Below are 16,217 nucleotides of genomic sequence, written 5' to 3'. Positions count from 1 at the left end.
GTGATGAAAATGAAACAAAATGAGATCAATTGAAATTACGTTTGACAATCTATTTTTGAAATTGGTCTCACAAAATCACGTGAATGAAGTATACACATTTACTAGCCTTATTATGCCTAAAAAGATGTAAAAGGTTTTTGAAAAAGTATCAAAATCAGTAAAAATAAGTACAGGGACGTCACGACACGTAAAAATATGTCTTTAGTTTGCGGTTCAAATAAATTTAAGAAAGGACGTAAATTTAGTTCAATTAAGCCGCTTTTTTGAGTACATCTAAAAAGATTTAAATTTACATGAAATTTTCCAAGTGTTTGTAAACAAAGACAAAAAAAATGAATATTTTTCAAGCAAACTATCATGCAAATTGAAAGTGATCGAGTCCGCACCACTCAGAGTAGTACTCACTCACCTTTCTTTTCGATGTAATTTAAAAAAAAAGGATTTTGGTTTACATGTCATTAAAAATTATTTATTTTTTGATATGTAGTTGTGCTCGAGAATAGGTGCTTAACAAACGGGAATTTTGTCGAGATCTCAGCTAACAAACATAAATTCTGCTGAATCCCGGCAAGTTTTTAACTGAGATCTAGCAGCAGTGCTGAGATTTGTCATTGTCATTGACAGACTTTCGCGCGATATTGACAAAATAGTTCTTCACATAGTCACTGATAGACTTGATCCTCAAAAAAAAAAAACAAAAAAAAAAAAAAAAAAAAAAAAAAAAAAAAAAAAAACCGTTGGTCAAAATTTCATTCATTTTTTCGTCACTGACAACACTGACTTGGCAGCAAAAAGTGTAATTTCGTGGCATTCTGAGTCACATTATTGTTATCTAAGTAGTTCAGCACGTAGATGCTCCTTCACTTTAACGGTTCCATGTAATTGTTTTGCTATAGTCATTTAATTTCGTTTCAAATTTAGCTAATAAAAAAATCTGCACATGTTTGTCAGTGATAGAAGTGTCACTGACAATTGACATGGTTTGCCTTGACGATGACTGTTAGCTAAAATGAGTGAACAAAGAAGAATTTTGAATATCACCGTGTATTTTCGAGATTTTGCAGCACTATCCAGCTCAATAAAATGCCGAGCTGCTCATCTGCCCATCCAATCTAAGTGTGTACCTTCATAAAACCAGTATAAAGCCAACCTGGTCTATACAAGGTTACTTATGATGATCACATGATGCCAGAAAAACATACCTTTCTCAAGTAAATGATTACAAAAATGGTTCATAAAGATAATGATGATGATGGTCAGACCTCTTACCCCTACAAAGGTTTGAGCTGGATGATTTAAACTTTAAAATAATTAAGTATGACATCTTCAGATTAGCAAACAAATACGAACTGGTTACAGCTAAAGATATAAATTCCTTTAACAATATTTAGTTGCTTCACAGCGATAAAAATCTAGACCAACAATTGAAATAGGTGGAACAACCAAAGGTAAACAATGGCTTCAAACGCCAATTTCTCAAGAATTAGAGCACATTCAAGTAATCTAACACCATCTTCTGATAGAACAAACTTCCTTTATCGAATTCAATTCATAAAAAATACTGGATAACTGTTCAAAACACAGATTTAATGTGTGAAATGCAGTGTCTCTTAAATTCTGTAAGTGTTGCAGAACGTTTGATACACAGCAAAAAAATAATTTTGATATCACATCAAAGTGGATGCACTACAATCATGTCGAAAATTTCATGTAATTTTTATGAACACATAAATAAACAAATGCAGTAAAAGCAGCGTAATGTCAGTTCATGCATTGTATTAATGATAATTTTGTCCTTTTTAGCAAGTAATATTACACCATATTTTCGACATGATTGTAGTGCATCCACTTTGACGTGATATCAAAATTATTTTTTTGCTGTGTATGTCTAGGCATCGAATTGAAAACATTTATTTCTTTAAAATCTAATGAATTTTGCACGAGTCAAGAAATGTGGTGTTCTTATTTCAACTGCGATTCTAGTATTACGTATATCTAGGTAAATCACTTCCTCTTTCAATTCTATCACACAAATATCGAGGCGGCAAACCGTTAACTACTTTAAAAATGAACACTATAGTCAAATATACAATTCTATGCTTCACCAACAACCATTGTTAGGCGTCTAGCATCAAAGTCGAGGAAGTGAATCTATTACACCTCAAACCCAAACGCATTATTTTATTCTGCAAGCGCTGTAATCTCGATATTTGTGTTTCATTCGTCAGAAATAAAATGGAAGGGCAAAAGCCTAGATGAGGAGATATGATGGATTTGTAAACCTGTATTTTACTGGAAATAGTTAAATCGTTTTTCAGTCGACATAGAATTCCAAACTTCTTGGCAATTTTCTTGATGGCATTGTCAATGTGAGAGTTGAACTTAAATTTGTCATCAATAATCACGCTAATCTCCCGAACGCGATCAATAGTTTCATCATCAATTACAACAGAGAAGTTCTCATTTACTCTATTCCGTAAAATTACCATAAAATTAGTTTTACTTGTATGCAATTTTAACTGCGTGACGAATTTTTGCAGTAAATTTCAAATAGTAATTTCTCATGCTTGTGCATCATGATTTAGATATATTTGGCAGCACTGGATAGCTTATACTGTTAGGTGAAAGATTTAAACAAACAATGTTGAGTAAACGTAAAGATGTCGAAACAATAGAGCAATCTGTCAGCCGTTGTCGCTTTGTTGCGCGCCGGAGTATGCATGAAAGAAATAATTCGGTCGGTAAATGTGTCTGAAAGAACAGTGTATAATATTAAAAAAGGCTTGGGAAAGTGATAAGACGGAGCACCTGCTCATACTGCTAATAAAGCACAGAAATGGCTTACGGAAAATATTTCGTAAATTTGGGAGGAAGAAATTTGGCCCCTAAGCAGTCCCGATATCAATCCGTTGGATTATTTTGTATAGGGCGTCGTCCAACGGGATACCAATAGAACCCCTCACACCACACTTAAGTCGCTAAAAGCTAAAATCAAGGCAGTGATGACATGGATCGAAACATTTTAAAACGTGCATACTGCAGTTTCCGGAAGCGTCTAACTACAGTCGTCGAAAGGGAAGGCAATTTTTTTGAATAAATTTACTTACAACTTCCATATGTTGCGAAAGAAAATAAATCGCACAAAATTCATTGCTAGAATAGCTAACTGGTGTATTTTTTTCTCAAATATGCCATTTACTGCAAAAATTCGTGACGCACCCTGTACTTCAACCATTTGCTAAGAAAACTCAAATCTTCATTCAAGTGTAAAACAGCATCATCTAAATCCTTAGTATCATCTGCAAAATAATTAAAGTCGCAAAATCGTGAAACACGTCGCAAGTCATTCATAGACATAATAAATAACAGGGGCCTTAATACACTTCCCTGGGGCACTACAAGGTTATTCCCCAGAGGACTGGAAACAGAATCATTAAAAACAGTCCGTTGAGTTCTGTCAGACAAAAAGCTTTCAAACCATTTATATGCAGTGCTCGTAATTCCAAAGCGCTTCATTGAACTCAACAATCAGGGCCTATAAATTGTTTCAAAAGCGCGTTTCAGATCCAAAAAACAGTAACAATCGTATCTTGTTGCTGTTTTTTGGATCTAAAACGCGCTTTTGAAACAATTTATAGGCCCTGATTGTTGAGTTCAATGAAGCGCTTTGGAATTACGAGAACTGCATTTTTCCACCTCGCTAATACCAAATTTAACGCGGTTTCAAAAAAATTACCTTCCCGATATCCCAATTGTTCTGGTATCAACAAACTATTACCAACCGGCGGAAACTAACGATTTTAAATTGGTTCACTACTTGACTAGCCTATTGGTCCCAAGCAAATCGATTAACGTACCCCATTCAATTCGAAATTCTAGTACTACACAATGTTTGTTTTGATTCGCTATGAAAGTTTGACATATAAAATGAGGGTTTCGTGGATTTTCCTATGTTTCGAGGGGCGCACCAATCAGCTTGGGACCGAAGATAGTACCAGAGCTGAGCAAAAAAGTTGAGCACGTTCCTTCGGGACCTACTAGTCTTAGAGTTACATCTATGCTATTGCTATTTAAATACTCCAACAGCTGGCCTTTAACAACAAGTTCTAAAATTTTCTCTAATGTGTGCAACATGTTGATGGGACGAAACTCTTCGGCTTTAATCGTTCCAGCAACTTTTTGAATAGGAACCACTAAGGATTCCTTGCAAATTTGTGGCACATATCCAGTTTGCAATGATTCATTAATAAGGTCCAGCAAGGTGGCCAATGACATGAAAGCAATCTTTAATAACTTTAACATTAACATGCCCCGTAATGTGGGTAGATCACCTTTTCGTGGTACGTTACGGGATGTAAGATCTACCACCGATTCCTAGTCCTGACCACTTCAAACTAGGGGAACACGATTTTTCAGTTATCAAGAACACATCTTAGTCCTTGTTACTTTTTATGCCTTGTTGATAGTGACAAGACTCGGCTTTGTCCACCGAGGATGATCTTTAAACAAGGAAAAAATGAGTAAGTTAGTCTTCATCTATGTGATTCCTAATCTTCTATTCGTTGTGAAGTAGTTAAGACTGATGCATGGTCATTATCGGTGTCATTCCTTAATTTTGTTGCTAAGGAATCCAATTTTGACTGACAAAGGATCGCGCCTTTGGAGGGTGTTTCAAGACTCCAACGGGTATAAATAGCGGGAGCTTTCAATTAGAGCCGGATCCTTGTGATAAATGCACAAAAATCGAATACTTCATCATTTCTCAATAGTAATGAAGTAATACGACCTGCACTAAACTAAGGACACGGAATATACTACAATAGATCAAATTACTGGTCGCAGTAGTGTTAGGTTCCGAATTAAAAAAAAACATTACCAATATCTACTCCAGCCAATTTTCCTAATGAAAATCAAATAACTCTAAGTTCATCTAATGTAATAAGGTGAAAACCTTCAAATCTACAACTACTATTAACTGGCTGTTTTATTTCGTCAGGTTCATCGACCAATTGAGTGCGTGTAACTTAATTGGCTAGTTTAAAGTTATAAGCCAGTAAAATGTGTTTCCTGGAGACGGGGATGAAAACAATAATCATTTTATTGTATGCAATGTAAGCGGTAGCACTGTATCTTTCATCTTCATGCGGGTTTGACCCTAGACATTCCTGTTGAAAAGAGTTATATCCACCGTTCTCACTTGCCCCGGTGTACCTTATCCGTTGGTCACAGGTTTAAAAAATATTACGGATTTGGACAAACAGTTGAAGCTTTGAACAGTTCAATAAAATTCTGCCAGACCTTAATCTTTCAATAATTTCACATAACCGTAATTCCAAATCCACCTCTTTCACCTTCAATACATTTGGTGCAATAAGACCACTGAAAAAGCGCATGCGTTTCGTAGATCATTAGAAAATATTTTCAAAAAAGAGGCTGACAAAATCGGAATGCATTTGAATAAGAAGGAAAATGCACAAGCAAAAATTTTGGTTTAGTGAAGGTTATGTAGACCATGATTTAGACTTGTAGAATACTATACTGCCTATAATAGCATATCAATCCCATATGGATTATCGACATTTTTAAGATAACAATGATATCCAATCCACTATCAATTGGCATCTACATAAAGTCCGTTTGTCCCATTTATGTAGAAAAGTAATCGCATATCAGTCACGTCTTGAAATTTGAACGTCAAGAGGTCAAGAAACAGTTCTGCTTTTTGGATCTCCATATTTTTCGCTGATAACACATAACATTTAAACTTCATTGTTGATGATTTCACTGATTTCAACATGAAAAATATCAATTAATTTACTATGATTTTTCAAATATTTATATGGGAATTGCACTTCGTAACTTCAACTGCCATTTTCTCAATGCCTACTTTTTTCATATGGGTCTGATATGGCATTATAGGCAGTATAAGGCCGTTCGCAATGCTGTTGTATTTTATAAGGACTGTTTCAATTTGAAACTAGAACAGAAACGCACCTCTCGCAATGCTGAGTTGCATAATTCGAGTACTAATTTGCACCAGATTTGCAACTGCTCGACTATTTTGTTTTATTTCTGAGCGAGTTTGAAACACGAATGGAACTCTGTTTCAAATTTCATTGGATGTGTTTAAAGATGTTTCGAAGAGCTTCACAAACAAAAAACGAAGAACTTCATAGAGAACAGCAAAGTTTATGGAACTTGATGATTACAAACATCTTTTAGAACTGTGCGTTGCGCGTTGCAGTTTTATTTTTGACAGTTTCAAATTATAGAATTGACGAGTAGTTTAAAACAATTTTGTGTATCAATAAATATTTCTGAGAAAAATAGGGTTTAAAATCAAGGCTAATGATTCACCGAACGTTATGGTGTTGTACGTTCGGTAATAATTTCTTGAGAGCAGATTTGATACGGTGAAGCAGCAAAGTGACTAACTGTCAAATTTAGCGCAACATATCAGATCCGAATGCATTGATCGTCGCTCTTAAGTGTGCAGCTTGTTTGGGTAAATGCATCAGATTGCAGACGTATAAACCTGTAAGAAACGTCCTTTTGAAGGCAAATATAATATCACGCGTCTCCAATGAATCACACCCATAAGAGGTTGGCTGTTGCTCATTATTGGTCCCTGAGCTTTCTATCGCAAATGATGTAAACATATAGAGTCTAAGCTATTGCAATAATTATTTACATCGCCAAACTGCCTCCACTCCGAACTTTTCGCGCAGGGTTACCCTACAGCCGGAACTTTCCATCGATAGACACATCGAAAGAATGCAATTGATAATTACATATTTAATAGGGTTTTCTAACGTCTCTCATCATTAACTGCGGCTGCTGTAGCCCGCTGCTACTGACTTCCACTCCACTTACAGACAGGCCCGGTTTCACTGGAAGTCAGGCTTCGAATGCATTTAGCATTCATTTCATACATATAGGTACACTACATTCCGTGAGTGTTTCTGTTTGCTGAAATAGTTACTTACATTGCTAGCTCAAATTTATAAACACCCATCATCGTTGAGTCGCTGGCGTCGATGTTAAGGCTTGACGATGCTGTTGCCACTGCTGCTGGTTTCAGCTCCACTACGGTAATTGATATCTTCGTTTGATGTTACAACTCGATTGAAACTGGGTGAGCGTGGAACACGTGTGCGTGAGGGGTCCGGGGGGTGGGTAACCCCCTCCAGGGAGATGAATTTTCTCACATTGCATAATGAATGGTAGTTCGTTTGAATTTGAGGTGTACTTACTGTTATTATAGTGTGTATATAAACCCTTACCAGAGGCGTGGCAAGACAGAACTGGGGTCGTTTGATACAAAATGCCTTTAATTGTTATCATGGAGGTTGATTCAACAATATGAATCAGATAAACTAGCAAGTTGGATGATAGATGGCTGAGTTAATAAGCCTGTCTATGATGCCGGTAGTAACAGTCATCGGAAGCATGTGGACCTTCTCTGAGCTAGGCAGCGTGGTGCGGTTGATACACGGTGTGCAGTGGAGCGAAAAACATGGTGCAAACAAACTCACATACATACGACGAATAACCACGCACACATACAGATACATGCATACGAACCAACGAATGTCCATAGAATATAGTGCGGCTAAAAATAGCTTAGAAACGTGCATTCTGGTGGTGTGATTGAATTGTTGAACATGTATAATTAAAACGATTAGATTAGAGTGCACCTTCCAGATGAAGATTAATGAGCGAAAAAAGATTGAATTGATTTTAATTGATGATAAAAATTTTGTTTGTTTCCATTTTCCGACAACGCAGATATTTCGAACGGCAGCGGTGTAGAGAGCAGTGGCAGTTCCAACGGAAGCCAGGAACCACAACGTGCGTGTGTGGTGTGCGCGCTCGTGAGCGTGTGTGTGTGTAGAGTGGTTGAGTGTGTGTCAGTCAGGACTACACAGAGCAGAGCACACGTCTCACGCGCCCCATTGTGGTGACCATCCGGTACGCGTGACTGGCAGTGGGAAGTGTACTTGTGCACGTTTGTGTGTCCGTTGGTGGGTTAGTATGCGGTTGAGTACATACTAGTGTTTTTCTTATCGTACCGGGACCGATAAACCGAGTCAACAATAATAGTAAGAATAATAGACTGTGCAGTGAGATTCGGAAACGTTTTGCACACGGGGAAGAATAAGCAAACAAGAAACATCCGAAAGCACGGAGCAACACGACGACGACGACGGGTGGTGGCAATCATTAAATCAAGAAAGACGGATTCTGTAAAACAATCGCACCTCAGTTAGACTGGCTCGGAACGGTGAAGCACGGGGGGCAGAGTCTCCCGATACGTCACCGGAAGGCGGAGCCACCTGCTGGTGGGCCCCCTGGTCAGCGATGGGTTGCTTCGGATCGGCCGGATCGAAACAGTCGGACTCGAACAGTTCCGAGGACACAAAAAGCCAGAAACGACGGAGCGATGCCATCACGCGACAACTGCAGAAAGATAAACAGGTGAGTATCGATTGAGAAAATATGCTTTGCCTAGCCACGGTTACATCGTCCTACGAAATGTTATACCGTTAAATTGGGAAACATTCAACCGGAGGGATGCAAATTGTTACCTATATGGGACATTTGGAGAAGGATGATTACATATTTTTTGTAATATTTTTAAGATTCCCTGTAATAGTTTGGAGCAAATTCACACCTACTGATGAATCGGTTTTACCGGTTCAGACTACAGAGTTATAACATGTTATAGCGCTATCTTGATGGTGGATTCTATGTTGCGATTATTTGACAACCGTTATAACATGTTATAACTCTCCAGTCTGGACAGCGTTTTACCCTCTCTGAATTCTATTAAAGTTTGCATAATTGTTACCTACAGGCAATGTTCCAAGTTTGTGCAGGAATTCCATTTTGATTCCCGCCTAATTTTCCAAAACGACGCATTCGATATTTTTGAAATCATAGCACGAAAACGGCTCATCTAATTGAAATGACGTATGAGACAAAGTTGTAGGATACTGGGTTGCCTTTTCAGAAAAAAAATGAACACTGAAAAAAAAATCACAAATTTTCGCCAAAAAATAGAAAAGAAACAAAAAAAAACACTTGTAAGATTTTTAATTTTTTGTTTATTAGAAAGGAAAGGAATGAAACATAAAATGTACTTTTTTCGTGATTGAAGTTTTAATTGTTTTGTTCATGTTTTGACGAAAATTTGTGATTTTTTTTCGGTGCGTATTTTTCCTGAAAAGGCAATTTAGCTTCCTACAACTTTGTCTCAGACGTAATTTCAATTTCGATTAGAGGAATCAATTTCGTACTATGATTTATTAAAAAAATATTGAATTCGCCATTTGGGAAAATTACGCACACAATCTTGGTTCATTGTCCCTAATCAAAGTTTTATGGAATTCTGAGAGATGAAATTTGAAATACGTTTACTTTTTTCGGTATTAGACGTGGATTTGCTCTCCAGCGCTAAAAATAGTCCCTGTGGTTTTTCCCCGAAAGCCAGAAAAAATAAAAATTTAAAGTTTTTAATATTCTATCACCAGTTGATTGTTGACGTGATATTCTAATGTACAATGTTGCGCTAAATTACATTCAAAATGATCAATTTTAATTGTTACTGGCCTGAGCGAAAAAAAAACTGGGGACTATTTTTAGCACAGGAGTCTACTTTGGTGCAATACAAGTGCAATACAATGGTAAACTGTTTATTTTAACAGGTTCTGAAAGTTTCTTGACGACGACTTCTTTAATAAACAATACCATAAACGAATGATAAGAGAAAATTTTAACAAATTATTTAGAGCTTAAAAACTACATTTTTCAGGTGCAACTGAATTCAATGCTGAAAAAATATGTTTTCACAAATTTTATTGAAATTAACTCGGCTACAACTTTGCTCAATAACATACGTCTTTAATTTCAAAAATAAAAAAGTTAATTTTTGAATATCAATTATTTTAAGGACACCCTCATGTTTACAACCACAATAAGAATGAAATTTTCAAGCACAAAAACTTCAATAAAGACACCAAACGTCTAAATATTACAGCAAAAGCTATAGGACTACTATTCCTGCTAAATTTCCATTCTGGACCACTTTACAATGCCGCAAACGTAAGCAATGAAGCCTTTCGTAGATTTCTATCAATTCAAAGTTTATCCATGCAATCCACCAATCCTATCGGATAGGAGGACTCTTCCTCTATACAATCATCGTGGTTGTTTACTTGGGCGGGAGAAATTCGCGGGAGACCTAATTGTTTACGTTTGCGACATTGACCCTTGTGAAAGCACAGTAGAGTCTTCTTTGCTTCTCAGTAGTGATAAAAAAGAACGACATGCACAGAAAATAATACATGGGTATATAACAATGGTTTTGGGACATTACCCCGAATGTCCAATTGGCTCAAATGGTCCATTACTCTGAATTTTGATTGTAAGGTTGTACATACTCCGAATGTCAGCCCCTCGAATGATTGAATACCCCCGAATTTCGTTAATACGAACGCTCACTCACTTTCTATCGTGTACACCTTCAGTGGATCAAAATTTCCTTATTGAGCTTCCGCTGACCATGAGTCCCTGGGTCTGGGTCTGCTTATGTTACGATGTCCTGCTGGGTTCCAATGCAGATTTGTAATGTGTGGCCGACCCACGTCCACCTCAGTTTTTGATTTTTTGTTAATATCGGCTTCTGATGACTTATAGCGAATTTGTTTATTATCGGGGTTGGAACCTGTTCCAACCCAGTGTGAAACCGAACTTTTTGTCAGTGCGAACCTCAACCTGAGGTTTTAAAAACAAACGATCAAAGAGACGTTTGTCGGAAAATAAGCAGAGCAGATCTTGATACCCGATCCAGGTTGGAACTTAATAATAAACAAATTCGCGATTAGACGATCGAGTTCAGCATTCGAGATCCAGTTTTGAAGCCACCAGGCACAAATTATATACCACAGACAACGATTGTTGTGGACCTAAAACTTTGAAGTGATCTCCGCTGATCCGGACCATGTCTTGCTGGCGTACAACAGTAAAGATTTCACATTTGAATTGATAATTCGGAGTTTGGCTAAGCTAGATTGAGCTCCAAATGTTTCGTAAACCCACAATAAAGGTTGCTTCCACTCACTTGCTATAAAACAATGGTTGATTATGAGATCATTAGATAATATAATGATATGCTGTACTTTTAAGTAACAAGAAAAAGGTGTAAAGGATGTGTTTGACTCATAAAACCTGTCAATTTCGCTTTCAGAGCGTAACAATCGGCGATATTATGATTCGCGAGTGAGCACTCACGAATCGTTAAATCGCTGATTGTGACGCACTGAAAGCAATTTTGACAGGTTTAATGTGTCAAACACATACTTCACAACCTTTTCTTACTTTTACTTCTTCACAACTTACAAGTACTAATTATCATTATCACATCTAATGTTTTCATAATTCGGAAACACAATTTTTTATAGCAAGTGAGTGGAAGTAACCCTGCCCACAATCTTGATTTGTGCACCTTGGTCCTGCCATCTGACGCTATCTGGTTGCTAAAATATTGTATACTTTCAACCTTCTCCACTGCTTACTATTGTAACGGTGGAAGGATTGTCCGTGTTTACATTCAACGATCTGGTCTTGTTGACGTTGGTGGTGAGACCCACCGCAGAGGTGCGTTCGGCTAGGTCGTTGAGCTTATTTTTAAATTCTTCATATTAGAGCGCCGTTGTGGGCTCTATTAGTATCCAAATCTAAGTGGTCGAGGGGCTCCATTATGAAAGCCCTACATACCAAGATCTCGACCATTATTTTCTCACACCAGTGACGACCCGGTTAGAGTAGGACCAATCCTCTGCCAAGAAGAAGGGTTACTGAAGCCACCACCATTGGTGGTGTCAGCACTGTAGCGTACAGTTTTTATGCTATGTTTATATGCGCATTGACGGCACGTATGCGTTAAAAAACCTTATGAATAATCATTAATGAAACTTGAATTTTTCATGATAAGTTTACTTAATTTAAAAATTAATATAATAAATATTTAATTCCTACTTGTACGCGCTTGTTGAACATTTATCACGGTTATTTTTCCGCGCAACAAATCAAACATCTATGTGGACGGAGCATAATTTCTCAATGTTTGCATCAGCTGTCTTAGATTGACAGATAATCGAGTCAAATAACCAACAATTTTGGCTTCAAGCAAAATGTTGGTGGATGACGGTTCTGCCACCGGAGTGGGTAGGAAAGGCTTTGCCCGTGAAAGACTCGTAATAAGCTTCAATGAGATTGAAACCTTTTCCGATGAGTTGAAACCTTTTTCGTAGTCAATGCATACCAAAGGGCCTCTTGGAATTCGTCGTTCTGCTCCAGGATGATATGGAGCGTGACAATATGATCCACACAAGATTTTACCAACGGGTGCCAACTAACGATTTTAAATTGGCTCACTACTTGACTAGCCTATTGGTCCCAAGCAAACGATTAATGTACCCCATTCTAGTCGAAATTCTAGTACTGCACTATGTTTGTTTAGATTCGGTATGAAAGTTTGACAGTCAAAATGAGGGGTTCGTGGATTTTCCTATGTTTTGAGGGGTGCATCAATTAGCTTGGGACCGAAGATAGTACCAGAGCTGAGCCAAAAAGTTGAGCGCGTTTTTTCGGGACCTTCTGGTCTTAGAGGGGACTGGTGTCGGAGGAGTGTCACGTCGATCTTCCCCGTGTATCCAATTCAGGATAATTTGACAGAGAACTTAATTCCAGCACAAACTTGGTTCATTGCCCCAATTATGCGAAGTTTCATGGAATTCTGAGAGGTCAAATCTGAAATTCGTTTATTTTTTCGCTATTGGCATGGATTTGAGCCCTCCTTGCGAAACCATTCTTCCATTTTATTTTTGCTTTCATCCGTATGACGAAGTAAATCTAATAATGTTTCTATGTGTTTGTACGAAACCCTTAAGAAACAACCATGTTATACTTAAATCCGGTCTTTTTCAACAAATTGAAAAAGTAGTCAATCGTCGAACATGGAATCAAGAAGCAGTTAGCAAAATATTATCAATTTGAGCAATTCCACGCCAAATGACGAATCGAAAAAAACTCTACCATTTTCATTTTTTTCTGGACAATGATTCACATTTTTGCTCAAATTCGGCCAATTTGGATCTTGTAAAATTTTCAAACTGGCGTCTTTGAATTTTTTTCTGAAAATTGCTGCACTGAAACGGCACTTTTGATAGAAACGACGTCTGAGACAAATTTGTATAGAAAAATAATGTCTTGCTGGAAAAATACACAAAAAAAAGTTTTTTTTATTTATTTTTAGTAAATGCTTAAAAAAATTAAAACAAAAATATTTAAGAAATCATCGGGATTTAAGGGATCATCGAGTTATATGACAGTATGACAGTAGCCATGAAATTAATGTTTCCTATGGTTTTATACTATAACTAGATATCAAGTTAGTGGATATCGAGTTGTGGAAGTTGACTGTATCTTAAAATGTCCTTGCTTGATTTTTGGAGAAAAAAAAATTTGAAAAAGGCTTCTATTTAAGCATGCAAACTTTTGAAATATTTTAAATTATGTACACTTGAATACTGATAAAATCATAGAACAAGAAATAACTGTTTGGTTAAATTATTGAACTTTTTGTTAGCACACTAAGTGAGTATAGATTACATAAAAACGTTTCAAAAATTTGACCAAAAGTTCTTTTTCTACGATTTTTGTCAATTTTTAAGTGTCCATTATTTTAAACATTCTAGAAGTTTGCATTTCTTATAAGCCATTTTTTAATATAAAATTTAGCGTTAGCGTTACCGTTAGCGTTAGCGTTAGCGTTAGCGTTAGCGTTAGCGTTGTTATGGTATACTTCGTAGATTGGATACTAGCGACACTCACGTCTCTTCTGAAATTCTCAGTTAGACTACTTTCAGGAATAATGCTGAGGAGTAAACATTGGTTCCAATCTAAACAAGAGTAACAGAAGCATGACTGTCGCTATTCCCGGCCACGCCCATCTTTACCGTAACTAGGGATAGGGAAGGAAATGTTGATGTAGTACTTACTTAACGAGAGGCCACCGACTTAGCGACACCCTCATAAGTGCTACGGAGTTGGAGGGTTGGGTAGGGTATTCGGTTAGGATTCACCTCAAGTTGGCGATGCAACCAAAAGTATGTATTGTTTATTTGTTGTTTATTTAATCTCTCGATAGCCGGCTATCGAAAGAACATATTAATTTTGTTTAGTGATAATGAATTTTAAGAGTCATGACGGATAGCTTGGGAATAAACCCATGATTTTCTGCTCAGTAAGCAAAAATGATCCCTCCAGGGTCATCGAGCATATCAGGACTACGTTTTCGCTTGATATGCAAATAGTTTCCGAGGTTAATGTTCAATATCAAATATTCAAATGATGGTGGCGATTTATTGTGCTGTGGATGAGCTTGGGGTTAAATCTATGATTTTCTGCTCAGTAAGCAAAATCGATCCCTCCAGGGTCATCGAGCATCTCATAATCCACAGCGCTTCGCTTCAAAGTATGAATACATGGATGAACTATCTATTATTGAATAACTATTATTTACGATAATTACATGAATAAATAAAATGTAAACTACAAACAAAACGTGACTGTTAAAATCTCCAAAAGATATTCTCACAAATATATTTCACGCCACCAGGAATCTCAAAACCATTAGACGTTATAATGGTACTCTGCACATGTTAGACACAAGAAGAGGCCAAAAACAAGCGTCTGAAACACAAAACCCGTCAAATCCACTTGCAGTGACCAAAAGTTCATTTTCTTCGATTTTTGTCAATTTTTAAGTGTCCATTGTTTTAAACATTCTATAAGTTTGCATTTCTCATAAGCCATTTTTTAATATAAAAATTGAACAATAACATTTTGAGACATTTAGGTTTTTGACGGAATTCTAACCCGAAATTACTAAAAACACGTTTTTGTATAATTCCATTTCGATCAAAGTGCCTTTTTCGTGCTACAATTTGATGAACGCCATTTTGAAAATTTTACAAGATCCCAAATGGCCGAATTAAGCAAAAATATGAATCACTGCCAATAACAAACAATTATGCAAAGTTTCATTCAAATCGGAGATGGTCGAGTTTTTACGATTCATTATTTGGCGTGGAACTGCTCATATTTGTAACACTTTATCAAATCCGACGGTACAAGTGGAAAGAAAAATTGTTTTTATTTTTTTCTAACGTTGCTTCTCCTTTTCTTTCGTGTCTGATTTTATTTCATTATTTATTTTCAGCCCGTTTTGTCTCTTCCTTCTTAAAAAAAACTAACGTGTCCCTCATACTTACCTTCTATCTAAAATATATGCAACGTCTCAATAGCCAGTGTCCTTGTGACTTGTGAAATGTATTCGACTTTTACATAAATTAAAAATTACGTTGGACGATGTAACATCGAGCTACTGTTGCTAGCTGCCCGCTGCGCTGATGGTGGTGACCATTATATTTTCGGTTGACTCTTAACGAGCCAATCGCCAGGGCAAAGCAACTTGACTAATTTCCTTATTTATACGTTTTCCTTCTTTTCATTTTCTCACTCTGCGTCGTCGTTCGCCACTATTGCTGGACCGTTGGATCATTTTCCTATCGACAGGTTTACAGAGCCACCCATAGACTGTTACTGTTGGGCGCCGGTGAATCCGGCAAGTCAACAATCGTAAAACAAATGAGAATATTGCATGTTAATGGATTTTCCGACACAGAAAGGAAACAGAAAATAGAGGATATCAAAAAGAATATCAGAGATGCCATATTGGTAAGTATCCAGAGACGTGCGCTGCTCTAACTTATTTGACTATTCAGTGTTATAAGTACTTAATCGTCATGCAAATTGAATTCCTCTTTTACAGACAATTACCGGTGCAATGAGCACACTAACACCTCCTATTCCATTAGAAAAGCCAGATAACCAGGCGAGAGTAGACTACATTCAGGATTACGCATCAGGTAATATCGAATGACTCAACAGGTGGCAGTCTAATCACTAAACATGTATCTTTCAGGTCCCGACTTCAATTATCCACCGGAGTTCTACGAGAATACAGAAGAATTGTGGAAAGATCGTGGTGTGCAGCAGACCTACGAGCGATCGAATGAATACCAATTAATTGATTGTGCTAAATAGTAAGTGATCACACTTGTTTGCCCCTTTCGGGTCCCATCGCCCAC

The 16,217-nt window shown here is 37.1% G+C and overlaps 1 protein-coding gene across 3 annotated transcripts in view; it reads left to right on the top strand.

Annotated features, from left to right (window-relative positions):
- Positions 1 to 16,217, top strand: part of Galphas (G protein alpha s subunit) — a 98,731-nt gene that overhangs the window by 62,325 nt on the left and 20,189 nt on the right. For all 3 annotated transcript variants that reach the window (XM_065235804.1, XM_065235805.1, XM_065235806.1), the window contains exons 2-5: positions 7,789 to 8,478; positions 15,643 to 15,804; positions 15,899 to 15,995; positions 16,052 to 16,172. In XM_065235804.1, the coding sequence (XP_065091876.1) occupies positions 8,362 to 8,478; positions 15,643 to 15,804; positions 15,899 to 15,995; positions 16,052 to 16,172 (497 nt within the window). In that variant the 5' untranslated portion in view covers positions 7,789 to 8,361. The remainder of the gene's footprint in view (positions 1 to 7,788; positions 8,479 to 15,642; positions 15,805 to 15,898; positions 15,996 to 16,051; positions 16,173 to 16,217) is intronic.

Source organism: Ochlerotatus camptorhynchus, unplaced genomic scaffold (assembly GCF_037179485.1).
Source record: "Ochlerotatus camptorhynchus isolate MF236.1 unplaced genomic scaffold, CSIRO-AGI_Acam_v1.1 ptg000503l, whole genome shotgun sequence".
NCBI classification, from domain to species: domain Eukaryota; kingdom Metazoa; phylum Arthropoda; class Insecta; order Diptera; family Culicidae; genus Ochlerotatus; species Ochlerotatus camptorhynchus.
This window is presented reverse-complemented; position numbering and strand designations above follow the sequence as displayed.